The 26,936-nt window shown below is 44.8% G+C and overlaps 1 protein-coding gene across 1 annotated transcript in view; it reads left to right on the top strand.

The window, feature by feature from the left end:
• The window catches only part of myo7aa (myosin VIIAa), a 182,976-nt gene that overhangs the window by 49,033 nt on the left and 107,007 nt on the right, over positions 1-26,936 (top strand). Inside the window, exons 12-17 of the mRNA XM_060826303.1 lie at positions 1,393-1,535; positions 4,662-4,872; positions 7,821-7,956; positions 16,586-16,692; positions 23,451-23,588; positions 24,930-25,088. Of these exons, the coding sequence (XP_060682286.1) occupies positions 1,393-1,535; positions 4,662-4,872; positions 7,821-7,956; positions 16,586-16,692; positions 23,451-23,588; positions 24,930-25,088 (894 nt within the window). The remainder of the gene's footprint in view (positions 1-1,392; positions 1,536-4,661; positions 4,873-7,820; positions 7,957-16,585; positions 16,693-23,450; positions 23,589-24,929; positions 25,089-26,936) is intronic.

Genomic DNA, 26,936 nt, shown 5'->3' with positions numbered 1-26,936 from the left:
TAGATCTCCAAGATGAGTGGAAGCAGAGGACTGGAACAGAGGGAAAAAGTTTGTTTATCTGCAAACCAAACTAAACTGTAACAAGAGAATTGGAGCAGCCTTCGAAACACAAAATAGCAACAGGAGTAGGCTATTCAAGTCTGCTCGGCCATTCAATATGATCATGATTAACCATCCAATTTCGTCCTCTGTTCCCATACCATTCGGCCCCTTTTATCCTTAAGGATGATATCTAACTCCTTGTGTTATAGAAGGGATGATAGCTAGAAAGTTTAATTTTGTAACTTTAGTTTTTTAATGTTGACCTAAAAGACTTGCTAGTTTGCAGCCACATTATTGTTTGGACTAATCCCAGACCTTCGCTTGCATGTATAAATAGTAATTTTCCTGATTTAATTTGAAATTTCTATGAACAGAAACTTGCATTATTTCTACTCTGCTTTGTTTGACTTAATATTCTGGGATCTAACAATTACCCAATGCCCCTGTTTGTGGTTACTTGCTCGTTATAATTTGACATGGGATGCCTATCGCAACATGTCCTCATAATATATATCATTGCCTACAGGTTAAAACAGTTATTCAGATTCATTTGAACAAAAGAATATACTGAAGCAGAAAAATAGACAAGGTGGTCAAAACATGGCCTCATTCTGTGCTACTCAGCCCAACTTCTGTGCCAGTTTGAAGAGTGATTAAGTTAATCCAGCTCCTCTTCCCCCCACTCTGCTTATTATAGAAACCTGTTCCATAATTAAAAACCAATTTTCAATGCTTTTCACGGTGGTTCCTGCAGCTTACTCAGCAAGCTCTGGTAGTACTTCCCTGGATTTTCTGACATTGTTACAGAAAATGATCTGGGTGACTGGAGGGAGAATTCGAAATTCAATCCCCACTTCTCATTTCTTTCCTTAGACATGCTGTCTGTTAGTGCCTTTGCATTGGTACCTGATGATTATTGTAAATTGTTTTTAAGTTGCCAGTGCCATCATAAACTTGCTCAGTTATGGTTATTGAAGATCATACAGAAATGAACAGTTGGCTGTTCTGGGAAGGTCAATGAGAAAGTTAAACTTTTAGGCAACAATCCATTATGTTCTGTGAATCTCATTTTATCCTTCTGCAAGGGTACAGGGAGTAAAAGCAAGAAATCGGCAAGAAGTAATTAGGCTTATTTGAAAACCTGGAGTAGATGCCCACTGATCTGCTGGACCAAAGAGACTGTGGGGTTATTCAACCTCTTGGTGATGTTCTGAATCTCTTGTTCCAGCTGCGCTGATTTCCCCCTTTCTCTGAATTATTCAGAGGTCAAACAACGGCCATGTCTCATCATTTTGATCTGATGTGGGTCATGCCTTTTTGTCTCCCTCCCTCCATCTCTCATCATTTAAGGGTATCTATGGGAGGCTGTTTGTGTGGATTGTGGAGAAGATCAATGCAGCGATTTATAAACCACCATCTCGAGAGCCGAAGGTGTGGCGTCGCTCCATCGGCTTGCTGGATATTTTTGGATTTGAAAACTTCCACGTTAATAGGTAAGGCCCTGTATGTCCGTCTGTCCATGGCATTAACTGTAAGGAGCTGCTGCTTCCTCTGCATCAAATGTGAATGTTGATAATTTGGTTTACGAGGTGGTGGTGGTAGATATGGAATATTGGTATATGTGGAAATTGATAGGAGATTGTTCCTAATGCTGCAAATAGAAGGAAGCTGTTCAGCCCCACAGACTACCCTCAATCAATTAGGCTGAAGCTGATCTGTACCACCAACTCCATTTGCTGACCATTGTTACGTAATCCCTTCATTCATTTCCATAAGACAACATGGCTTCTCATCGCAGTTTAAATGCTGTCATTAAACCATGGTATTGCTCAATATCCGAGAATGTCATTTATGTCCTCCTTTATGATAGAGTATTTATTTAAGTGTCTGTGTAGTGATTGGAATGAGGGCCAGGTGGATATCATTGACTGAGATCCTTGATAGGCCCAGATTAACAACCCCAATCAGGGACCCCGGCTGAGAGATATAAACAGAGGATTAGAAAAAACAGAGGATTAACCACCTCCTCTGCTTTTGGTTGCACTTCAGTCCCACGCTCCTGATCTTCGGGCACCCGGTGCGGAGGAGGGAGGGCAGGTCTGAAGACCTCCTCGTGGGTCTGCTCTTGGGCCTGGCCAAACTGGCCATAAACAGGTCCAGGCAGCGGGCCATGGAGAGGGTCGTTAGGGTTGACTGCCTGCCCCTCTTCCGCGGTTACATTAGAGCCCGAGTGTCTCTGGAGAAGGAGCACGCGGTGTCCTGGAGTTGTTCAAGGAGAGGTGGGCGCCGCAGGGAGTGGAGTGCATCATTTCCCCCTCCAACTCTATTTTGATTTATTCCCTGCCCTCCCCTTCACTGTTTGATCACACAGCATTGCCCTTTGATGTGAAGGGCACTGCTTGTCACAGGCCACCCGAGTGTTTTCCTTCCTTCCTGGTGGTGGAAACTGAATAAAGGTTCATTATTTGGTGATGCCGGTGTTGGACTGGGGTGTACAAAGTTAAAAATCACACACCACCAGGTTATAGTCCAACAGGTTTAATTGGAACTACACTAGCTTTCGGAGTAACGCTCCTTCATCAGGTGATTGCAATAAAGATTTGTGCACCTTGTGTCTAAAAAAGAAAAAGATAAATAAACCGAGGATTCAGAGTCTCCTCATTCAAGGGACTGGCTCTGAGCTGGCTGGTCAGAGTCCATGTACTGTGCGCATGTAAATAAACTAAGAAAGTGAGGACTGCAGATGCTGGAGATCAGCTGAAAAATGTGTGGCTGGAAAAGCTCAGCAGGTCAGGCAGCATCAAAGGAGCAGGAGAATCAACATTTCGGGCATAAGCCCGTCTTCAGGAATCTTTTTCCTGAAGAAGGGCTTATGTCCGAAGCGTCGATTCTCCTGCTCCTTTGATTCTGCCTGACCTGCTGCGCTTTTCCAGCCACACATTTTTCAGCATGTAAATAAACGGAGACTTGGTGACAGGTTACCAACCTCGCTGCAGTTATTTTCCCTGTTGTAACTTGCCTTGCTTCTGACTCCAAGGGCTCTACGTTGTCTCCACTAATCCTTTTTCTCTCCACATGCCTGTAGAAGCTTTTACAATCAATATGTGCATTTCCTGCAAGCTTATTTTCTCTCATCCTTTTTAGCAATCTTTTTGTTTTTGTCCTCCTTTTGCTGAAATCTAAATGACTCCACAATCCTTAGCTCCGCTACATTTTTTTTTGCATGTGTGCAATTTGTACGCTCCTTCCTTTTGATCTGATAATAATCATCATTTCCCTTGTTAACCATGATTGGGCCACCTTTTTCAGTTTTATTTTCACATAAATGAATGAACAATTGTTGCAGTCCCTCACTTTGCTCTTTCCATGATCAACCTTTTATAAGTAAGTTCTTTGATCCATCACAATCAGCTCAGGCCTCCTATTGTAGTTTCCTTTATTTCAATTCAGAACATTTTTTTTAAATCTCCAAATCAGCTATGTGATTTTCTGACTTGAATGTGGAATGACCTCCCAAAGGCACTTATACAGCTAGATTGCTAACTGTTCCTTTCCTATTATGGATGGCCTGTTCTCCAGTTGGTTGCTCAATGTATTGATTTGGAAAATCATTCTGTGCACAATTCCTCCTCTATGGTTGTTACTGATTTTTGATTCGCTCAGTCTATATAGTGAGGGGAGGCGTGGCCTAGTGGCCCTGTTAATCCAGAGACTTCTGTTCCAATCTCGCTATGGTAGATGGTGCAATTGGACTTCAATAAAAATATGGAATTAAGAGTTTAGGATGACCATGAATCCATGGTGGATTGTTGGAAAATCCCATCCAGTTGACTAATGTCGTTTAGGGAAGGGAAGGAAACTGCCAACCTTACCTAGTCTGGCCCACATGGGACTCCAGACGCACAGCAATTGACTCTTAACTGTCCTCTGAGCAATTTAGGGATGGGCAATAAATGCCCATCCCTAACTCCCCTCTGGGCAAGTAAGAGTCGACACCTTCAGGCAGGAGGCTGGAAGAACACAGCAAGCCAGGCAGCATCAGGAGGGTGAAGTCAATGTTTCGGGTGTAACCCTTCAGGACTGGAGGTAGGTGTAGGGGGAGCTGCAGATTAAAAGGGGGTGGTGGGGGCAGGGTGGTGAAGTAGGGATAGGTGAAGGCAGGTAGAGGGTACGACCTGGTTGGTCAATGGGAGGAATGAATCCAGTAGGTGACTGGGAGGGAGGGTCAATGAGAGGGAGGTTGGGGTAGAGGAAAGCAGATTTAAAGTTCAACCATAATTACAGCTATACCTTGATTTCTTGTCAGACGTCACAAAGCACCAGATCATAGCCCAACAGGGTGGTTTTGAAATCACAAGCTTTCATCCTGATGAAGGAGCAGCACTCTGAAAGCTTGTGGTTTCAGATGAACCTGTTGGACTATAACCTGGTGCTGTGTGACTTCGGACTTTGTCCACTCCAGTCCAACACCAGCAAATGCCCGTCTTGATTTTTTTTGCATCTCTAATTTCTTGTTTTAATGCTTTCCCAACATTTATCACACTATTTTGCAGGGGGTGGGGGGGGGAGGTCTATATAGAGTGCCCTTTGGTGTTTAATCATCTTCTGCTTCCCCACAGCTTTGAGCAGCTCTGCATCAACTTTGCCAATGAAAACCTGCAGCAGTTTTTTGTCCGCCATGTCTTCAAGCTGGAGCAAGAGGAGTACAACCTGGAGAACATCAACTGGCAGCACATTGAGTTCACCGACAACCAGGATGCACTTGACATGATAGCACTCAAGCCAATGAACATCATTTCCCTCATCGACGAAGAGAGCAAATTTCCAAAGGTATGGATCCGGTGCTGGACTTGAAAGCAAATGGAAGCAGCTGGATAGAAACCGAGCTGGGGCACCGTTGGGTCAGGCTTTAACAATTTTATTCAATTCAATTTGTGGGATGTCTTTTGGGCAAATCTGCCACTGACCCACTCTGTCCAAGTGCCCAATAACCAGACTGATTCCTGGGATGACAGGACTGATGTTGGGGAGGCAGTGCCTCAGTGGTTAGCACTGCTGCCTCACAGCGCCAGCGACCCGGGTTCAATTCCACCCTCTGGCAACAGCCTGTGTGGAGTTTGCACATTCTCCGTGTCTGTGTGGGTCTCCTCCGGGTGCTCCGGTTTCCTCCCACAGTCCAGAGATCCAAGTGAGGTGGATTGGCCATGCTAAATTGCCCCATAGTGTTCCGGGATATGCAGGCTAGGTGAGTTAGCCATGGGAAATAAAGGGTTACAGGGACAGGTTAGGTGGGTCTAGATGGAGTACTGTTTGGTATGGACTCAATGGGCCAAAAGGCTGTCCCCATCTCTAGGGATTCTATGAGGAGACTGTATTCATTGGTGTTTAGAAGAATAGTGGTGGGAGGATCTCCTAGAAATCAATAAAATTCTAAAAGGACTAGACAGAGCAAAGGGAGGAAGGATATTCCAGATGACTTGAAGGGGGGAGGGTGTCCAGCAACTGGAGTCACAATATAAGGCAATGGGATGAAGAGCAATTTGTTCTTCTGCCAATATTATAGTGAGCACTTTGGAAATCTGATCGTGTTAGATTTTATTGCAAGGGGAATTGAATTCAAGAGTAGGGAGATTATGTTTCAGTTCTATGGGATATTGATGAGACAGTGACTGCACTGATCACTGTGCTCAAGGAAGGATGTTAATATGTTGGAAGCAGTTCAGAGAAGGTTTACTAACCCAATACCTGGAATGAGTTGTGTCTCTTATGAGGAAAAGCTAGACAGGCTGGGCTTATATCCTCTGGAGTTTAGTCAGAGGTGACTTAATTGAGAAATCTAAGATTCTGGTGGATGTGTCCTCTAGGAGAATCTAGAGCTAGGAGTCAGAGTTTAAAAATAAGGGACTGCCCATTTAAAATAGAGATGAGGGATTTAGTGTTTTGAGGGTTGAGAGTCAGCGGAATTTTTTTTTAAGCAGAGCTAGCTACTTCCTTGACTACCAAGGGGATAAAATATTTAGTTGGGGATATGCAGAGTTAAAATCTAAGCAGCCATTAACCTCTTGAATGGTGAAACAGCTCAAAGGGCTGAATGGCCTACGATTGTTAATTGTTTGAATACATTGGAGGAGGTCAGACCAAGGTCAGTGAGTGTGACCCAGACGTTAAAAGCCTTACTACACAGTACACTTCCTCCTTAGATTAAATTTTGGGGGAGTACGATTATTATATGGTGACAGCACCTACAATGAAACTACAGATGGTTGGAATGGCATTTGCAGAGCAGTCATTTTTCAACCAGTGTGCCATGAAATTTTCTACAAAGCTCATGAAAATTGTTGAAGATAAAGCCATCTTTGTTGTACAAAGATATTCTGACCAAGCAAAATTACCAAGTCATAAAACTCTTTAAAATTAATTGTTAAATTAAATGCAGGCATGTCAGTCTTTCCATTTATCTGTACTGTGTTGTAAACCTCTCTCTCTAGTAAAGCAGTAATCATAGTTTACGTGATGATTCTGAGCTATCTGTTCAGCTGAGTCTTAATCAGAATTAAACAGACCCTTGGATCCAACCAATCCATGTCAACCATTGGAATTACATTAGTTTCACTTGCCTGCACTTGGCCCATAACCCTCAACTCCTCTTCATGAACTTATCCAAAAGTCTTTAAACATTTGTAAGTGTATCCACATCCTTTGCTTCTAGCAGTATATTCTAGGCACGTGCTACTCTGGTTTTCAAAATAAAAATGCCCCCGGTCTTTTTAAATCTTTCTCTTCTTGTGTTAAAAATATTCCTGAGTCTTGAAATCCTCCACCTTGGGGAAAAGACACCTGCCATTCACCTTGTCCATACCCCTCCTGATTTTAGAAATCTCTATAATGTAACCCCCCAACCTCCCTTGCCCCAGTAAAAGAAGTCCCATCCTCTCCCCATAACACACCCTCCATTCTTGGCAACATCCTGGTAAACCTCTTCTGAACCCTCTCCAGCTTTGTAATATCCTTCCTATAACAGGGCAACCAGAACTGCACACAGTATTCCAGAGGAGGCCTCACCAATATCCTGTACAACATGACGTCTAAAATCTCATACACCAAGACCTGAGTAATGAAGGCAAGCATGCTAAACGCTGCCTTAATCACCCTGTCTACATGTAAGGCAAACTTCAGAGTTAAATATTTGAACCCTTGGGTGTCTTTATTTGACAACACTACCCAGGGCCCTACCATTAACTGTATAGGTGCTGCCTTTGTTTGGTTAAACAAAATGCAACACCTTGCATTTATCCAAATTAAAATCCATCTGCCTCTTCAATCCATTTGACTCAACTGATCAAGATCTGTTTGTAATCTTAGCCTTCTTCACTGTCCGCTATACCATCTATTTTGGTGTCATCTATCAACTAGCCATGTCTTCTATAGATTTCTGAGAAAAATTCAATTAAATTTGTTTGTCTTATTGAAATGCATCTTGATATCAAAAGGTTGGGAACCGCTGTTCTATGGCCACTCTGTTGACTCCAATCTGACCAGACCATAGGGCTCCCCCCTCATTTAGAGAGAGACACTGGTGATGGTTTAACGTGAAGGTTATCACATCCCAGGTGATGGACAGGTTGAGAAGGAGAGTCCTTCATGACAAACTGAGCCAGTGTGGGAATTGAACACATTATTCCACAGTGCAAACCAGCTGTTCAGACACTGAGCTAGCTTACTTGATCTTTTTAGTGTTTCTTTTGAATCTCATTCATGATGAACCTATCTCCTGACAGGGGACAGACACAACCATGTTGAATAAGCTGAATTCCCAACACAAGTTGAACACCTACTATATCCCTCCGAAGAACAACTATGAAACCCAGTTTGGCATCAGCCATTTTGCTGGAATAGTCTACTATGAAACTAGAGGTAGGTTTCTGCATTAAATGTAACCGCCAACTATTTGGAGATCTGATTCTGAAAGAGCTCAGCTCTGCCAGAAGACACTATGTGCTGTTCAGAATCTCTGGTCTTCCTAAACACATTCAATTGTAGCACGTCATCTCATCCTCTCTAACGTCTCAGGTTTAACTTTTGGGAGGGAAAAAAACTGTCTGGAAAATGTTAATAGAGGACTGCAGGGATAGTTGGAGCAGAAAGAGAAGTAGGTCTTTATAATATTCCAATGCTAGAATAAAAAAGCACAGATTTGTGGGCAGCACGGTGGCACAGTGGTTAGCACTGCTGCCTCTCAGCGCCAGAGACCCAGGTTCAATTCCCATCTCAGGTGACTCTCTGTGTGAACAAAGTTTGTGCGAAGATTTGTAGCTCGGGTGCTTGTTGTAGTGGTTCTGTTCGCCGAGCTGGAAGTTTTTGTTGCAAACGTTTCATCCCCTGGCTAGGAGACATCATCAGTGCTCTGGAGCATCCTGCGAAGTGCTTCTTTGATGTTTCTTCCGGCATTTATAGTGGTCTGTCCTTGCCGCTTCCGGGTGTCAGTTTCAGCTGTCCGCTGTAGTGGTTGGTATATTGGGTCCAGGTCGATGTGTCAGTTGATGGAGTTTGTGGATGAATGCCATGCCTCTAGGAATTCCCTGGCTGTTCACTGTCTGGCTTGCCCTATGATAGTAGTGTTTTCCCAGTCGAATTCATGTTGCTTGTTGTCTGAGTGTGTGGCTACTAGGGATAGCTGGTCGTGTCGTTTCGTGGCTAGTTGGTGTTCGTGTATGCGGATTGTTAGCTGTCTTCCTGTTTGTCCTATATAGTGTTTTGTGCAGTCCTTGCATGGTATTTTATAAACTACATTAGTTTTGCTCATGTTGGGTATTGGCTCCTTTGTTCTAGTAAGTTGTTGTCTGAGCGTGGCTGTTGGTTTGTGTGCCATTATGAGTCCTAGGGGTCGCAGTAGTCTGGCTGTCAGTTCTGAAACGCTCCTGACGTATGGTAGTGTGGCTAGTCCTTTTGGTTGTGGCATGTCCTCGTTCCGTGGTCCATCTCTTAGGCATCTGTTGATAAAGTTGCGCGGGTATCCGTTTTTGGTGAATACCTTGTATAGGTATTCCTCTTCCTCTTTTCGCAGTTCTGGTGTACTGCCGTGTGTTGTAGCTCTTTTGAATAGTGTCCTGATGCAGCTTCGTTTGTGTGTGTTGGGGTGGTTCCTTTCATAGTTTAGGACTTGGTCTGTGTGTGTTGTTTTCCTGTGTACCCTTGTGGTGAATTCTCCGTTTGGTGTTCTCTGTACTATCACGTCTAGGAATGGGAGTTGGCTATCCTTTTCTACTTCTCTCGTGAATCGGATGCCTGTGAGTGTGGCGTTGATGATCCGGTGTGTTTTTTCTATTTCCGTGTTTTTGATGATTACGAAAGTGTCATCGACATATCTGACCCAGAGTTTGGGTTGAATTTGTGGTAGGGCTGTTTGTTCTAACCTTTGCATAACTGCCTCTGCTATGAGTCCCGAGATTGGTGATCCCATGGGTGTTCCGTTGATTTGTTCATATATCTGATTGTTGAATGTAAAGTGTGTAGTGAGGCATAAGTCCAGTAGTTTAAGTATGCCGTCTTTGTTGATAGGTTCCGCCTCGTGTTTTCTGTTATGTATGTCCAGTAGGTTGGCTATTGTTTCTCTGGCTAGGGTTTTGTCAATCGAAGTGAACAGTGCCGTCACGTTGAATGAGATCATGGTTTCTTTTTTGTCTATGTGTGTATTCCTGATGGCGTCCAAGAATTCCTGTCTCACTGTTTGTTCGTACCTATGATGATAAGAAAAAGACAAACACATAACCTCAACACCAAGGAGAGGGAAGCACTGAAAGCACTAAGAAATGATAAGAACATAATCATGCTACCAGCAGATAAAGGCAGAATGACTGTCATCCTAGATAAATCAGACTACATCAATAAAGCACAACACCTACTAGCAGACACCAACACCTACCAAATGAAGGATTCGGACCCCAAACCACAACTCACCAATAGAATAAATAACACTCTCTCTAAGGAATCTACGAAAAAACGGACAGATAACCAAAGCGGACCTACAAAGAATGAAACTGGAAAGCAACAACACCCCCAGATTCTATGGACTACCCAAAGTACACAAACCAGACATCCCACTCAGACCCATAGTATCACTACCAGGGACACCAGCATACAAACTGGCCAAAGAACTACAACAGAAACTGAAACACCTGGTCATCGGATCCAAACACTCCATACAATCAACACAGGAATTCTTGGACGCCATCAGGAATACACACATAGACAAAGAAGAAACCATTATCTCATTCAACGTGACGGCACTGTTCACTTCAATTGACAAAACCCTAGCCAGAGAAACAATAGCCAACCTACTGGACATACAGAACAGAAAACAGGAGGCGGAACCTATCAACAAAGACGGCATACTTAAACTACTGGACTTGTGCCTCACTACACACTTTACATTCAACAATCAGATATACGAACAAATCAACGGAACACCCATGGGATCACCAATCTCGGGACTCATAGCAGAGGCAGTTATGCAAAGGTTAGAACATACAGCCCTACCACAAATCCAACCCAAACTCTGGGTCAGATATGTCGATGACACTTTCGTAATCATCAAAAACACGAAAATAGAAAAAACACACCGGATCATCAACGCCACACTCTCAGGCTTCCGATTCACGAGAGAAGTAGAAAAGGATAGCCAACTCCCATTCCTAGACGTGATAGTACAGAGAACACCAAACGGAGAATTCACCACAAGGGTACACAGGAAAACAACACACACAGACCAAGTCCTAAACTATGAAAGTAACCACCCCAACACACAAACGAAGCTGCATCAGGACACTATTCAAAAGAGCTACAACACACGGCAGTACACCAGAACTGCAAAAAGAGGAAGAGGAATACCTATACAAGGTATTCACCAAAAACGGATACCCGCGCAACTTTATCAACAGATGCCTAAGAGATGGACCACGGAACGAGGACATGCCACAACCAAAAGGACTAGCCACACTACCATACGTCAGGAGCGTTTCAGAACTGACAGCCAGACTACTGCGACCCCTAGGACTCATAACGGCACACAAACCAACAGCCATGCTCAGACAACAACTTACTAGAACAAAGGAGCCAATACCCAACATGAGCAAAACTAATGTAGTTTATAAAATACCATGCAAGGACTGCACAAAACACTATATAGGACAAACAGGAAGACAGCTAACAATCCGCATACATGAACACCAACTAGCCACGAAACGACACGACCAGCTATCCCTAGTAGCCACACACTCAGACAACAAGCAACATGAATTCGACTGGGAAAACACTACTATCATAGGGCTAGCCAGGGATTTCCTAGAGGCATGGCATTCATCCACAAACTCCATCAACAGACACATCGACCTGGACCCAATATACCAACCACTACAGCGGACAGCTGAAACTGACACCCGGAAGCGGCAAGGACAGACCACTATAAATGCCGGAAGAATCATCAAAGAAGCGCTTCGCAGGAGGCTCCAGAGCACTGCTGATGTCTCCTAGCCAGTGGACGAAACGTTTGCAACAAAAACTTCCAGCTCGGCGAACAGAACCACTACATCTCTGTGTGAAGTTTGCGCATTCTCCCCCGTGTCTGCGTGGGTTTCCTCCGGGTGCTCTGGTTTCCTCCCACAATACAAAAATGTGCAGGTCAGGTGAATTGGCCAAGCTAAATTGCCCGTAGCGTTAGGTGAAGGAGTAAATGTAGGGGAATAGGTCTGGGTGGGTTGCGCTTCGGTGGGTCAGTGTGGACTTGTTGGGCTGAAGGGCCTGTTTCTACACTGTAAGTAATCTAAATCTATCTCAAAATTTGTAGGCCATTCGGTCCATTATATTTGTGGTGGCAATTTGAAAGATCAAATCAATTAATTCCATGTTCCCACTCTTTCTCCAAAGCCCTGTAAATGTTTCCTTTTTGGAGTGCACACCCAATATTTTTGCCTTTAATGGGGTGCGAGCAGTGTTGCCTCGGCCAGCATTTAATGCTTATCCAAAGCTGTCCTGAGAAGGTGATGGTGAGCTATTTGAATCACCACAGTCCCCATGGTGGAGCTACACTATATTGTTACATTGAAAATGAACAGATACTGTGCCCAGGGCTCTGGCCAATATCCCCACACACTCAGTATCACAAGCAAAATTCTAAATAAAAACCGAAAGAACTGCTGTTTGCTGTAAATCAGAAACAAAAACAAATTGCTGGAAAGCTCAGCCGGTCTGGCAGTAAACAGCTCAGTGCATCAGGAAAGCATTGCACAGAGAAAATAAACAGCTGTTCATTAGGCACAAAATTTGACCAAAATAAAGTCAGGGTAGTTTGCAGGCTCATTCAAGGGAAGAGGTGCTGTTAGTAACAACCAAGTTCTGAGTGGTTCAGAATTCGGTAAGATGAAGGGAATGCTGTGACTTGTCAGAAAGGAAGATGGGTCTTCAACAGACAGGAAGGACGAGGTTTAAGGGAAACAAATGTTGGTTATGTCTGCGGCCTTCATGATTTGTTTTAATTAAACAGTCAGATTCCCCTGCTCTGTACCAGTTCTAAGTGAAGCTGCAAGGTAGCAGCCAAGGCGACCTGTCTGTCATAGAAGGACGATAGGCACCACAGTCGGGACGATCTGCAGGAAGGGTCTGGTGTGCATCGGGAGTCACCTCTGACCCCCGGGAAGGGTTTGCGTCTTGCCCAGCCCAACTAACCCCGCCCTTCGAGCTGTTCCTAATCCCAAAGTTGCAGACCTGCTGACTTTCCTTGCCCACATTGTTCAAAGCATCATCAGTAGAGTAAAACTAAGAGGAAAATTTTCTGATTCATTATGTGGATGTACCAACTAGAGAAGGTGCAAAACTTGACCTACTCTTGCGAAATAAGGCAGGGCAGGTGACTGAGGTGTCAGTTGGGGAGCACTTTGGGGCCAGCGACCATAATTCTATTCGTTTTAAAATAGTGAAGGAAAAGGATCGACCAAATCTAAAAGTTGAAGTTCTAAATTGGAGGAATGCTAATTTTGACGGTATTAATCAAGAACTCCCAAAAGCTGATTGGGGGCAGGTAATCGCAGGTAAAGGGGCGGCTGGAAAATGGGGAGCCTTCAGAAATGAGATAACAAGAATCCAGAGAAAGTATATTCCTGTCAGGGTGAAAGGAAAAGCTGGTAGGTATAGGGAATGATGGGTGACTAAAGAAATTGAGGGTTTGGTAAGAAAAGGAAGGAAGCACATGTCAGGTGTAGACCAGATAGACCAAGTGATTCCTTAGAGTATAAAGGCCATAGGAGTATACTTAAGCGGGACATCAGGAGGGCAAAAAGGGGACATGAGATAGCTTTGGCAAATAGAATTAAAGAGAATCCAAATGGTTTTTACAAATATATTAAGGATAAAAGGGTAACTAGGGAGAGAATAGGACCCCTCAAAGATCAACAAGGTGGCCTTTGTGAGGAGCCACAGGAGATGGGGAGGTACTAAATGAGTATTTTGCATCAGTATTTACTGTGGAGAAGGACATGGAAGGTATAGACTGTAGGGAAATAGATGGTGACATCTTGCAAAATGTCCAGATTACAGAGGAGGAAGTGCTGGATGTCTTGAAACAGTTAAAGGTGGATAAATCCCCAGGACCTGATCAGGTGTACCCTAGAACTCTGTGGGAAGCTAGGAAAGTGATTGCTGGGCTTGTTGAGATATTTGTATCATCGATAGTCACAGGTAAGGTTCCAGAAGATTAGAGGTTGACTAACATGATGCTACTGTTTAAGAAAGGTGGTAAAGACAAGCCAGGGAACTATAGACCAGTGAGCCATGTTGGTGGTGGGTAAGTTGTTGGAGGGAATCCTGAGGGACAGGATGTACTTGTATTTGGAAAGGCAAGCACTGATTTAGGGATAGTCAACATGGCTTTGTGCATGGGAAGTCATGTCTCTCAAACTTGATTGAGTTTTTTGAAGAAGTAACGAAGAGGATTGATGAGGTGGATGTGGTCTACACGAATTTCAATAAGACATTCGGCAAGGTTCCCCATGGGAGACTGATTAGCAAGGTTAGATCTCATGGAATACAGGGAGAACTAGCCATTTGGATACAGAGATGGCTCAAAGGTAGAAGACAGAGGGTGGTGGTGGAGGATTGTTTTTCAGAGTGGAGGCTTGTGACCAGTGGAGTGCCACAAGGATCGGTGCTGGGCCCTCTACTTTTCATCATTTATATAAATGATTTGGATGCGAGCATAAGAGGTATAGTTAGTAAGTTTGCAGATGACACCAAAATTGGAGGTGTAGTGGACAGTGAAGGTTACCTCAGATTACAACAGGATCTGGACCAGATGGGCCCATGGGCTGAGAAGTGGCAGATGGAGTTTAATTTAGATAAATGAGAGGTGCTGCATTTTGGGGAAGCAAATCTTAGCAGGACTTATACACTTAATGGTGAGGTCCTAGGGAGTGTTGCTGAACAAAGAGACTTTGGAGTGCAGGTTCATAGCTCCTTGAAAGTAGAGTTGCAGGTAGGTAGGATAGTGAAGGCGGTGTTTGGTATGCTTTCCTCTATTGGTCAGAGTATGGAGTACAGGAGTTGGGAGGTCATGTTGCGGCTGTACAGGACATTGGTTAGGCCACTGTTGGAATATTCCATGCAATTCTGGTCTCCTTTGTATTGGAATGATGTTGTGAAGCTTGAAAGGGTTCAGAAAAGATTCACAAGGATGTTGCCAGGGTTGGAGGATTTGAGCTATAGGGAGAAGTTGAATAGGCTGGGGTGTTTTCCCTGGAGCATCAGAGGCTGAGGGGGTGAGCTTATAGAGGTGTTTAAAATCATGAGGGGCATGGATAGGATAAATTGACAAAGTCTGTTCCATGGGTTGGGAGAGTCCAGAACTAGAGGGCATAGGTTTAGGGTAAGAGGGGAATGATATAGAAGAAACCTAAGGGGCAACTTTTTCAAGCAGAGGGTGATACATGTCTGGAATGAGCTGCCAGAGGAAGTGGTGGAGTCTGGTCCAATTACAACATTTTGAAAGGCATCTGGATGGGTATATGAATAGGAAGGGTTTGGAGGGATGTGGGCTGTATGTTGGCAGGTGGGACCTAGATTGGGTTGGGATATCTGGTCGGCATGATGGACTGAATGGTCTGTTTCCGTGCTGTATGTCTCTATGACTCTGTGGCTCTAACCCGTTATGTGATGACGTGAGATTCTGCCAGGTGCTGTGGTTTCCTCCCACAGTCAAAAGATGTGCACGTTTGAGTGGATTGACCATGCTAAAGTACCAATAATCTCCAGGGATATGTAGGTTAGGTGCATTAGCCAATGGAAATGTAGGGTTACAGGGATAGGATTGGAGGATGGGTCTGGGTGGGATGCTCTTTGGAGGATTGGTGTGGACTTGTTGGGCCAAATAGCCTGTTTCCACACTCTAAGGATTCTCTCAAAGTATGTAATAAGTGAGCTGAGTTAGCTGCTTGTTTCAGGATCTTGGGACGAAACAGTAATGAGAAAAAAGTGTCGCTAAGCAACTGTACAGAGTGTTATTGTAAACAGCACCGGTTATAGTCATTGTTTATTGGACAGGCAGCTTTAGCATGGAATCAGGTGACCGGTCTGAGACCTCGGAATGTCTTTCAGGTTGATATGGAAAGTCATAGAACTGAATCTTTCTTTCTGTTATTCGTAATAAGCCTGCTTTGTAGTAGTTTTCTCTGTTTTTGTGTAACAAGTATTTTTTGTGTTCTTTTGTTAAAAGTACCCGAGCAGCCTTTTCTGAATATGTTCAGCAACTGACCACTGTAAACTAAAATTACGGTGAATCAAACCAAATCTCTCTCTGTGATCTGACTTGTCCAGTACTACCATCATCTGGGTTTGTAACAAAAACTGTAAGGTAATCGTGCCTTAACAGATGACTAGAAAGAACTGAGCAACTGTTCAAGTTTGAGCTCTTTTTGTCAGTCGTAATGCTGTTTGTATGTTTGTCTTCATGTTTTAAAGGCTTGCGTTTAGAACATTCTGATGGAGGAGGTCCAAGCGTAAGATTCTAATCCACCACAGGCTTCCCCTTAACTAACTAATAAATGTAGAATATGACCCATTCAAAACAGAAATAGCTCAGCAGGTCCAGCAACAACTGTGAGGAGCAAGCGTAGTCGCTGTTTAGAGTGCCTCCTCTTCAGAACAGGATGAAAAGAACAAAGTACAGTACAATACCAGGAACAGGCCTTCCTGCCCACAAAGACTGCACTGACACATGATGCCTTTCCAAACTAAAACCCTTTTCCCTTTTTATGTAGATTGGAAGAACTGACTCTGCTTTCTCTCTACAGATGTTGCCAGACCTGCTGAGTTTCTCCAGTGATTTTTGGTTTTTGTTTCCGATGTCCAGCCAGAGGATGCGGATCTTCAGTCCCGCAGTTCTGGGTGCTTTATTAGAGTGTAGAATATGAGCAGTCGAGTTGACATTTAATCCAGCTGTGCTGTTGGAATGGTCCTGTCTCCTTGTTTACCGTCTGATCCCAGGTCTTTGTTTTGTCAGGTTTTTTGGAGAAAAATCGAGACACGCTTCATGGAGACATCATTCAATTGGTCCATTCATCCAAGAATAAATTCATCAAACAAATCTTCCAGGCTGATGTAGCCATGGTAATTAACACTTTTTTGGTGAATTTAATTGTGATATTTTAAGTCCATTCAACCAGTTTTTTTCAGTAACGATCTTAAGGGGAGGTTATAATCAATTCAACAATGTTTTCTTTTTCACATTCTTGAGATGTGAGGTGGGAATGTCGGTGTTTACTGCCTGTTCCTAATTGCCCTGGAGAAGGTAGTGTGGATTGGAATGTCTTGGCTGCTTCTCATTTGTTGTAGCAATTTTTGTGCAACTCAGAGTGGCTTGGCCAAGCCAATTCAGTGGGCAAAGTCAATCTGACTGCTGAGTCCCTAGGCAAGATTCCCTTTTTTTAAAAAAAACAAGAAATTCATACATGGGATGTGTGTCACTGACAGGACCATGTTTATAGCCTGTTCCTAGTTGCCCTTGAGATGGTCGGCATGGTGGCACAGTGGTTAGCACTGCTGCCTCACAGCACCAGAGACCCAGATTCAATTCCCGACTCAGGCGACTGACTGTGTGGAGTTTGCACATTCTCCCCGTGTCTGTGTAGATTTCCTCCGGGTGCTCCGGTTTCCTCCCACAGTCCAAAAATGTGCAGGTTGGGTGAATTGGTCACAGTAAATTGCCCGTAGTGTTAGCTGCAGGAGTAAATGTAGGGGAATGGGTCTGGGTGGGTGCGCTTCGGCAGGTCGGTGTGGACTTGTTGGGCCGAAGGGCCTGTTCCCACACTGTAGGGAATCTAATCTAATGGGGGTGAACTGCCATCCATATGGGTCTGCCTACAGCACAATGCTGTTAGGGAGGGAATTCCAGGATTCTCACCTATAGATAGTGAAGGAACAGTAGTATATGCATCTATCTCTGACTATCTGTATGAGTGACCACCATACCAGTCCTTGAGAAGATGGTGTGCGGCATTCATGTTGAGAATGCGCACCATTGTGTCGTGTGCCATTATCAATGTGCTAAATGGGACATACTTCAATCAGATCTAACAGCTTAAGACTGGGCATCCAGGAGGCATTGTGAGCCATCTACAGCAGAATTGTAGTCAACAGCAGTCTGTATACTTGTGTTCTGGTATATCCCCTGCTCATCCATTGCTGCCATTTGGCGTTCAACGGACGGTGCAGGATGGCATGCCAGGAGCAGTGTTAGACTTACCGAAAAATGAGGTGTCAACCTGTGAAGCTACCAATCTGGACAACTCCAACTATATTTAGTAAATGAAGGACACAGCCAAGTGGTTCCACAACCAACATAAGTTCTAAGCTTTTGAGGTTGTGCTGCATCTAGGAGTGAATGGTGGTCAATGATTAAACAACTCACTGGAGGAGGAAGCTCCACAAATATCCCCATCCTTCAATATTGGAAGAGCCCAGCACGTCAGTGCAAAAGAGAAAGCTGAAGCTTTCGCAGCAATCTGCAGCTGGAAGTGTCAAATGGATAATCTATCTATCTCCAATGGGGTCCCTCAGCATCACCGATACCAGTCTTCAGACAATTTGGTTCACTCTGTGATGTCAAACAGTTGGAGGCACTGCTTATACAAAGGCTATTGGCGCTAGAAACATTCTGGCAATAGTACTAAAGACTTGTGTTCTAGAACTTACTGCACACTTAGTTGAGCTGTTCCAGTACTGCCACAATGGTTGGCAGACTGGAGGAAATTACCAAGAATAGCACTGTATGTAAAAAGCAGGAAAAATCCAACCCAGCCAGTTACTGCCCCATCAGTCCACTATCTGTCAACAGCAAAGTGATGGATGGTGTCAGCAACAGTGTTATCAAGCAGCACTTGCTCAGCAGTAACCTGCTCAGAAACTTCCAGTTTGGGTTCTGCCAGGGCCACTCAGCTCCTGACCTCATTACAGCCTTGGTTCAAACATGGACAAAAGAGCTGACTTGCAGAGGGGAGGAGAGTGACTGCCCTTGACCTCAAGGCTGCATTTGACAGTGCGGCATCAAGGAGTCCTACCAGAACTGGAATCAATGGAAAACTCTCAACTAATTGGAGTCCTATGTGGTATATAGAGGACGTGGTCGCAGTTGTTTGAAGTCAGTCATCTCGGCTCCAAGACATCTCTGCAGGAGTACCTCAGGTTGGTGTCCTAGGCCCAACCATCTTCAGCTGCTCCATCAATGACTATCCCTCAATTTCATGGTCAGAAGTGGAGATGTTTACTGACCCAATGTTCACCTCCAATGTAGAACAGACTATGTCCAAATGCAGTAAGAGTTGAACAATATCCTGACTGAGGCTGATGTGTGATGAGAGAGTTATTTGCCACTATTGTTTGAGATGGCCATTGCTTGACACATGACGACAGAATCCAACCATCTCCACTTGACAGTCACTGAATCACTCACCAACAGCAACTTTGGGTTTACAATTAACCAGGAATCCAACAGGATTCGCCATTTAAATGCAGTGGCTATAAGAACAAGTTAGAGAGTAGGAACTGTGCAGTGAGTAACTTGCAACCTGACTCCCTAAAGCCTGTCCATCCTCTAGAAGGCACAAGTCACGAGTGTGAGGGAATACTCCCCATTTGCCTGGATGGGGGCAGCTCCAACTACACTCTTTTTGCTCGACACCATCCAGGTCACAGCCACCTGTTTTGATTGGCACTCCACCCACCATCTTGAGCATTCATCCTCTTCACTGCTCACTCCTTTTGAGACTGATGCACAGAGACAATAGTGTGTACCACCTACAAGATGCACTAAAGCAATTCCAGACTCCTTAACATCTTCCAAACCCGTGACCACTTCCATTGAGGTTGACTGACTAGAACAACAGATATGTGGGAACACTACCCCCTGAAAGTTCCCTTCCCTTCCAAGTGACTCTCCAAACTAACTTGGGAATGTATTGCCGTTCCTTCACTGTCACTGGGCCAAAATCGTGGTACTCCCTCCCTAAGGGCTTTTTTGGATTATCTCTATACTTTTGACAAAGTAATAAAGAAGATTGATGAGGGCAGAGTAGTAGATGTGATCTATATGGACTTCAGTAAGGCGTTTGACAAGGTTCCCCATGGGAGGCTGGTTAGCAAGGTTAGATCTCATGGAATACAAGGAGAACTAACCATTTGGATACAGAACTCAAAGGTAGAAGTCAGAGGATGGTGGTGGAGGGTTGTTTTTCAGGCTGGCGGCCTATGACCTCCACCAAGGATCGGTGCTGGGTACTTTTTGTCACTTACATAAATGATTTGGATAAAATTGAGTGACAGTTAGTAAGTTTGCAGGTGACACCAAAATTGTGTAGTGGACAACAAAGAGGGTTACCTCAGATTACAACAGGATCTTGACCTGTTGGGCCAATGGGCTGAGGTGTGGCAGATGGAGTTTAATTCGGATAAATGGAAGGTGCTGCATTTTGGGAAAGCAAATCTTAGCTGGACTTATACACTTAATGGTAAGGTCCTAGGGAGTGTTGCTGAACAAAGAGACCTTGGAGTGCAAGTTCATAGCTCCTTGAAAGTGAAGTCGCAGGTATATAGGGTAGTGAAGAAAGCATTTGGTATGCTTTCCTTTTATTGGTCAGAGTATTGAGTACAGGAGTTGGAAGGTCACATTGCAGCTGTACAGGACATTGGTTAGGCCACTGTTAGAATATTGCGTGCAATTCTGGTCTCCTTCCTATCGGAAAGATATTGTGAAACGTGAAAGGGTTTCAGAAAAGATTTACAAGGATGTTGCCAGGGTTGGAGGATTTGAGCTATAGGGAAAGGCTGAACAGGCTGGGACTGTTTTCCCTGGAGCGTCAGAGGCTGAGGGGTGACATTTTTGTAGAGGCTTCCAAAGTATGAGGGGCATGGATAGGGTAAATAGGCAAAGTATTTTCCCTGAGGTCGGGGAGTCCAGACCTAGAGAGCATGGGTTTAGGGTGAGAGGGGAAAGATATAAAAGAGTCCTAAGGGGCAACTTTTTCACAGAGGGTGGTATGTGTATGGCATGAGCTGCCAGAGGAAGTGGTGGAGGCTGGTACAATTGCGACGTTTAAGAGGCATTTGGGTGGGTATATGAATAGGAAGGGTTTGGAAGAATATGGGCTGGGTGTTGGCAAGTGGGACTAGATTGGGTTGGGATATCTGGTTGGCATGGACGGGTTGGACCGAAGGGTCTGTTTCCATGCTGTACATCTCTGACTCTCTGTAGACTGCAGCGCCACCTGGAGTGTAATTGGAGATAGACAATAAACCAGTGCCTGAGTCCCATGTCCCAATTTAAAACAGTAAGCCTTGTCCATAGGATAACCCTGTGGCTATTTTCTCAGAGGCTGGTTGCATTCAAAAGCCAGTCTGATGTTTTATTTTTATGTTCCCCTCCGACTCTGCGTTCTGCCACAGAAAGAGGGTTACCTCTCATACTGACCGTACTTTGGCCTTTTGAAAGGGGCCCACCAGCTGATTGAAGGCCCAATTTGATTTAAGTATTGATGAGAAATTGAGGCTCCGTGTATCGCCTTCAACCCTCTGCCCAACCAACGTCTACCCCAGACAGTCCTCTCTGAGTCCGATTTGGGAAAACTTGCAGATGGAGCCATTTCACTCTGTTCTCAGTCAGACGCTGATACAAGCTGTATCACCGTGGAGCAAATGTGCCAGAATTATACACCGCTTTGCTGATTCAGTTGTGAAAAATGTGACCTGTATCAATCTGTGGGAAAAAATTAACACTGGGAGCTCGGAGGGAGTTGATGGGGGTGGGGAATGGAGTGTTCTTCATTCCTGTTTCCTGTAGGAAATGTCAGGAACCTGTTGCAGAGACATTGGATGTGCTGTGTAGAATCTTTCTATATTTTTAAAACAAGAAGTGGGCACTGTTCCCAGTATTCCAGATGTGTGTTTCTAATCTGTTGCTTCAGTGTGCTCTTGCCAGAAGCATCTGTCATGTTTTAAGGCTTAATCAGACAGGGAATCATGGGTTACAGGGAAAGGATGGGAAAGTGGATTTGTGGAATGTCAGATTGGCCATGATCCCATTGAACGGCAGGGCAGGCTCAAAGGGCTGAATGGCCTCCTCCTGTTCCTCTTTGTGTGGTCTTAACATCCCAATTCCTGTCACCCCGTTCCTTCAAACCTCCAACGTTTTTAGAAATGGAACTAAAATGAGGGGAGAAAACACCACCACCATTTTGGTGGGGAAAAGGAAAGTTTCCCCAGGAGGTGGGCAGAATGGGGACCTTTAGGGCGGACGTGAGGCTTTTTTTTTTGTCGGAGTTGAATTTCCGAAGGATCACAACTCCTCTGAAGGTCTGTGACAGCCGAGCACCTCGAGAATTTGACCTGAATCCCCAAAAGCTTTGGGGGTCAGTGGTCTGTATAACTCTGGAAACGTGACCTGGTCTAAAAGCCAATGCCAGTGAACCCCTACAGGAGAGAAGAATGTGTAGGAAGACGGTTGTTGGAGTAAGATAACTCCTGATGAACTCATTGGCAATGCCAGGTTGAGAAATGGTTCCCTTTAAAAATGGCCATTCTTACTTTCAAACCTCTCCTGAACTCCTCCAGCATCGCCATTCACTAATCTTTTGTTTCTCCAACACTGGCTTTGTGCACATACCTGGTTTACATGGCTGCATTTTTTTTCTTTTGTCGCCTATCTTTCAGCTTCCTAGACACCCCAGGTTCTGGAATTCTCTCCCTGTACAGTCCCCTCTCATCTCCTTGTTTTTGAGGGTATGTTCCCTAAAGCCCAGCTGCTTGACAAAGTATTTGGTCATGTGCCCCAGTATCATCTTTTATATTCTGCTCCCTTTACAGGGAGGGTAGGCAAAGCAAATAAATTCACCATCGGTAGGGGGGTATTGAGAGAGGAAGAGAAAATGAGAGACCTCAGTGTCTGTGTCCCCAGGTCCCTGAAGGTGGCAGGGCAGGTAGCTGAGTTAAGGAAGGAAAATGGGATGTTTTCCTCTATTGGCTGAGGTAGTGAATGCGAGAGCAGGGGTGTAATACTGGAACTGTAGACCCTGTGTAAGACACGGCTGGAATTCTGTGTACAGTTCTGGTCACCACATCACTGGCAGGAGATGATAACTCTCAAGAGGGAGGTTTACAAAAATGTTGCCAGAGCTTGAAAATGGAGGGAAAGCTTGGATTGGCCAGGGTTATTTTGTTCAGAATGGAGGTGACTGAGGGGTGACTTTTTAAGGGGTTTTGATCGAATGTTTGGGAGGACCTATTTCTCTGAGCACAGGGGTCAAGAGCATGGGTTTAAGGTGATGAGCAGAAGGGTTAGAGGAAAAATGTTTTCACTGGATGGTAGTAAGTGTCTTGAATTATCTGCTGGGGGAGGGGGGGGATATTGAGGTAGAAACCCCCAACACATTGGAAAGGAACCTGGCTCTGCCCCTGATGTGCTAGAACCCCAAAGGGCTGGGAAGTGGGATTAGAACGGGCAGCTAATTTATTCAGCTAGTACAGACATTGACAGGCTGAATGGCCTCTTTCTAACTTATTACTTTGCTTTGATTATTGTTGTGTGAGACAATTTTTTTTAATATAAAGTAGCCCAGGGTCATTTAATGCCATTGAATGTGATACACCAATGCGTGTTGTTGCAAAATAAAGCCTGTTCTCTCCTTGTTCCTTCCAGGCTACTTCCTCCTTTTGATGAGAGAATTTTAAAGTTCTTTTTTAAAAAAAGATTACAGTTTAGGGGTTAATGGAGATGACCCTTGGATGGCTGCAGCAGCCAATGCTCCAAGGGAAAGTGTCTCTGGCTGTATCATTGCTTCCTGTGTTGTTTTAATTTCCATTGTCTCGCTCGTTCCCAGGGAGCAGAGACTAGGAAGCGCTCGCCAACCCTCAGCAGCCAGTTTAAACGCTCGCTGGAGCTGCTGATGAGAACTCTCAGCGTCTGCCAGCCTTTCTTCGTCCGCTGCATCAAACCCAATGAGTACAAGAAGTCCATGGTAAGCATCGCCGAGCCGCTTCATCTGAGCAAACCGGCAGGAGAATGTGAATTGCTGTGCACGGCTAAATCAATGCGGAGTCGCTTCCCGGGGGAAGGAGGAGACCGTTGTCAGCACAGGAGCTAGTGAGGGGAAGAAGCCTTTTTAACAAGTTGTTAACCGTTCATGGAGCAGGGTGTACTTTAAAAAGGGTCCAAACATCAAAGGGTTTCCAGTTTTTGTTTTTGTTAAAAATACACATGATAAATTGTTATTCTATTCAAAGTGTAAACTCCAAATGCAATCTGTCTCCAGCTTGGGGACTGGCATTGTCGTAATAAAACTGGAAGAATTGTCCAGCTTGATGTCTCGAGAGGCTTTGTTGGAAGCCCTGGGTTCAAGTCCCACTTGCTCCAGAGGCAACTAGTGTGTGGGCAGCTTGACCGTTATCATTTTAAAGGCTTGTAGCACCATGTTGAGGTCCCTCCATCTGAGCCAGAGGGTCCCAAGGTTCACATCTCGCTGCCCCCTCCTCGGTGTGTTTGCCGTGGAGATGTATCTTGTCACATAAAGATCGTCGCCCTACTCCCAGAGGGCCATGGGGCTGCTCTCTCACCAGGGAGGGTCGGCTGGTGGTGAGTTTCACCCAAGGGGGTGTACCCTCTCCTAACTGACCCAGATCTCCCAGTGTCTTTCTCTGCTGTACAGGGTCTCTGCAACATGCGGGGGATAAAGACCAGGAAGACCAACTTGTGGATTTGCCCTTGCACAATGTGATGGCCCACAGTCCCTGAGGGTCCAGGAGCTCAGGCAATGGGAGCTGGAATCACTTGTAGGATGGCAGATTTCCTTCCCTAAAGGATACTAGTGAACCAGATGTTTTTTTTTATCTCTGACAAATGATGGTTTTATGGTCGCAATCACTGAGACTGGCTTTTAATTCAAGATTCAACAATTAAATATTAAATTTCTCCAGCTCCCGTGGTAAGGTTTGAACCTGTCACTAAAGCAGGAGCCTGGACCTCTATTTGTCACATTAACTACTACACTACCACCTCCCCAGCGAGTGATGTGCTGTTAGTTGAAATCTCAATGTTTATAATCTGGTCACCTGACACACTCTCTCTCTCTCTCATGCAATCTTCCCTTCAAGGGTCATAGGTTCGCCTCCGAGTGAATAGTGAATCTGAGGATTGTGGGTACTTTCCACCCCATTGCTTACCCCCCTCCTTGGGCTCTAGTCACAAGTAGCTAATTGGAACAGGAGTTAATCCTGAGTGTCTTCCTATTCCACACTGCATTGTCTGTTTTTGCCCATTGGGGCCTATGTTCATTTGCTGGTATCTCTTTGTTCTCGGACAGTTATTTGATCGGGAGCTGTGTGTCCGACAGCTGAGGTACTCTGGAATGATGGAGACCATTCGGATCAGACGGGCTGGCTATCCTATTCGCTACACCTTTGTGGAGTTTGTCGATCGTTATCGGGTACTGATGCCTGGAGTGAAACCAGCTTATAAACAGGTAAATATTCTTTATTCCTTCCCTGTGTCCTTTCACTGAAGTTCTCGTTTTGCATTTACATTCTTGGGTCTGCTGGCAAGGTCCAACATTTATTGCCAATTCCTGAGCTGCCTTCATGAGACACTCTGGTCCACGTATTGTAGGTGTTACTGAGGTGGAGAAGACAGCCATCTCCAAGGAATTTGTTCCATGACAAAGATGGAATTGCTGATTTTTGTTGTGCATGGGCAATAGGACCATGGAGTGACCTTTCAATGATGTCACATGCTGCGCGTCACTGGGTATAAATATTAGAGTGGGAGGAGTTCACACTTTCTGGAAGAACACTGAAAAGTTCACATCACCATTGTCCCAGATAACCGTAGGCTTCTCTCTCATTAGAGAGAGAGAGAGGGGGATGGCTGATAGGGAGTTTAACCTGAGGGGTTGGTGCCCCTCGGAGGGGTGTGGTTGAGATTACTAGGCCTTCATTGTGAAGTCTGCTGGGACGGGAATTGAACCCACACTGTTGGTGTTGCTCTGCATCACAAACGAGCCATCCAGCCAACTGAGCGAATGGGAAAAGCAGGCTTCATTACAGCTGTCTACTCTCTGGAAGATGTCCTGTGGGCACGTGGACATGAGGATCCATCATCCCTAACCTAAGTTAATAAGACAAAGCTGGTGTATCTATGATAATCGTGTGCAATAGTCTTCAGTATTAATGTATAATAACGAGTGCTCCTTTTTTGAAGGTTGAGTCTTTGCCTACTCCTCAGCCGGTCTGCCTTGTGAGCCATCAAGCCACTTGATAGAGTGTTTGTGTCACAGCTGAGATGATGCTCCTGTTCCCTGGCTATCTGTAACCTGGCTAGTGTTTATTTCGGGTTATACAGTATGGAAATGGACCCTTCAGTCCAACCCATCCATGCCGACCAGATTTCCCAAACTAAATAAGTCCCATTTGACTGATATCCCTCTAAACCTTTCTTCTATCTGTCCAAATGCCTTTTTAAATGTTGTAACTGTACCCGCATCCACCACTTCCTCTGGCTGCTCATTACAAACTTACAAACCACCCTCTGTGTGGCAAATGTTGCCCCTTGGCTCCCTTTCTTAAATCTTTCTCTTCTCGCCTTAAAAAAAAATGCCGTCTAGTATTGAACTCCCCTTACCTTAGGGAAAAAGACCTTGTCTGTTTATCCTATCCGTGCCCCTTACAATTTTATGAATCTCTCAGGTCACCCCGCAGCCTCTGACACTCCAGGGGAATAAAGGCCCAGCCTCTCCTTACAACTCGAACCTTCCAGCCCCAGCAGCATGCTGGGAAATCTTCTCTGAACCCTCTCCAATTTAATAAAAGTTCTTCCTAAAGAAGTGCAACCGTTTCCCTCTCCTAAATTTAAAAACCAAACTAACTGCTCTGAGGAAGGGTCACTAGACCCAAAACGTTAACTCTGCTTTCTCTCTGCGGAGGTTGCCAGAGCTGCTGAGCTTTTCCAATCATTTCTGTTTCTGTTTTCATTGCTTAATCTCGCTCTGCTGCTTCCCACACTTGTCTGTCCTCCAGGTTAGCTGTAGCCTCCTGTGTGGTTCTGTTCCTCCCACCGTGAATCCTAGTGCATTGTCTTTGATTCTGAAATAAAAACAGAACATTCTGGAAACACTTCGCTGCTCTGGAGTACATGCCCAGCCTCTGGATAATTAGGTTAGATTTCCCAACAGTGTAGAAACAGGCCCTTTGGCCCATCAAGTCCACACCAACCCTCCGAAGAGTAACCCACCCAGACCCATTTCCCTCTGACTAATGCACCTAACACTATGGGCAATTTAGCATGGCCAATTCACCTGACCTGTACATCTTTGTGA

The sequence above is a fragment of the Hemiscyllium ocellatum genome, chromosome 6 (assembly GCF_020745735.1).
Source record: "Hemiscyllium ocellatum isolate sHemOce1 chromosome 6, sHemOce1.pat.X.cur, whole genome shotgun sequence".
NCBI lineage: Eukaryota > Metazoa > Chordata > Chondrichthyes > Orectolobiformes > Hemiscylliidae > Hemiscyllium > Hemiscyllium ocellatum.
This window is presented reverse-complemented; position numbering and strand designations above follow the sequence as displayed.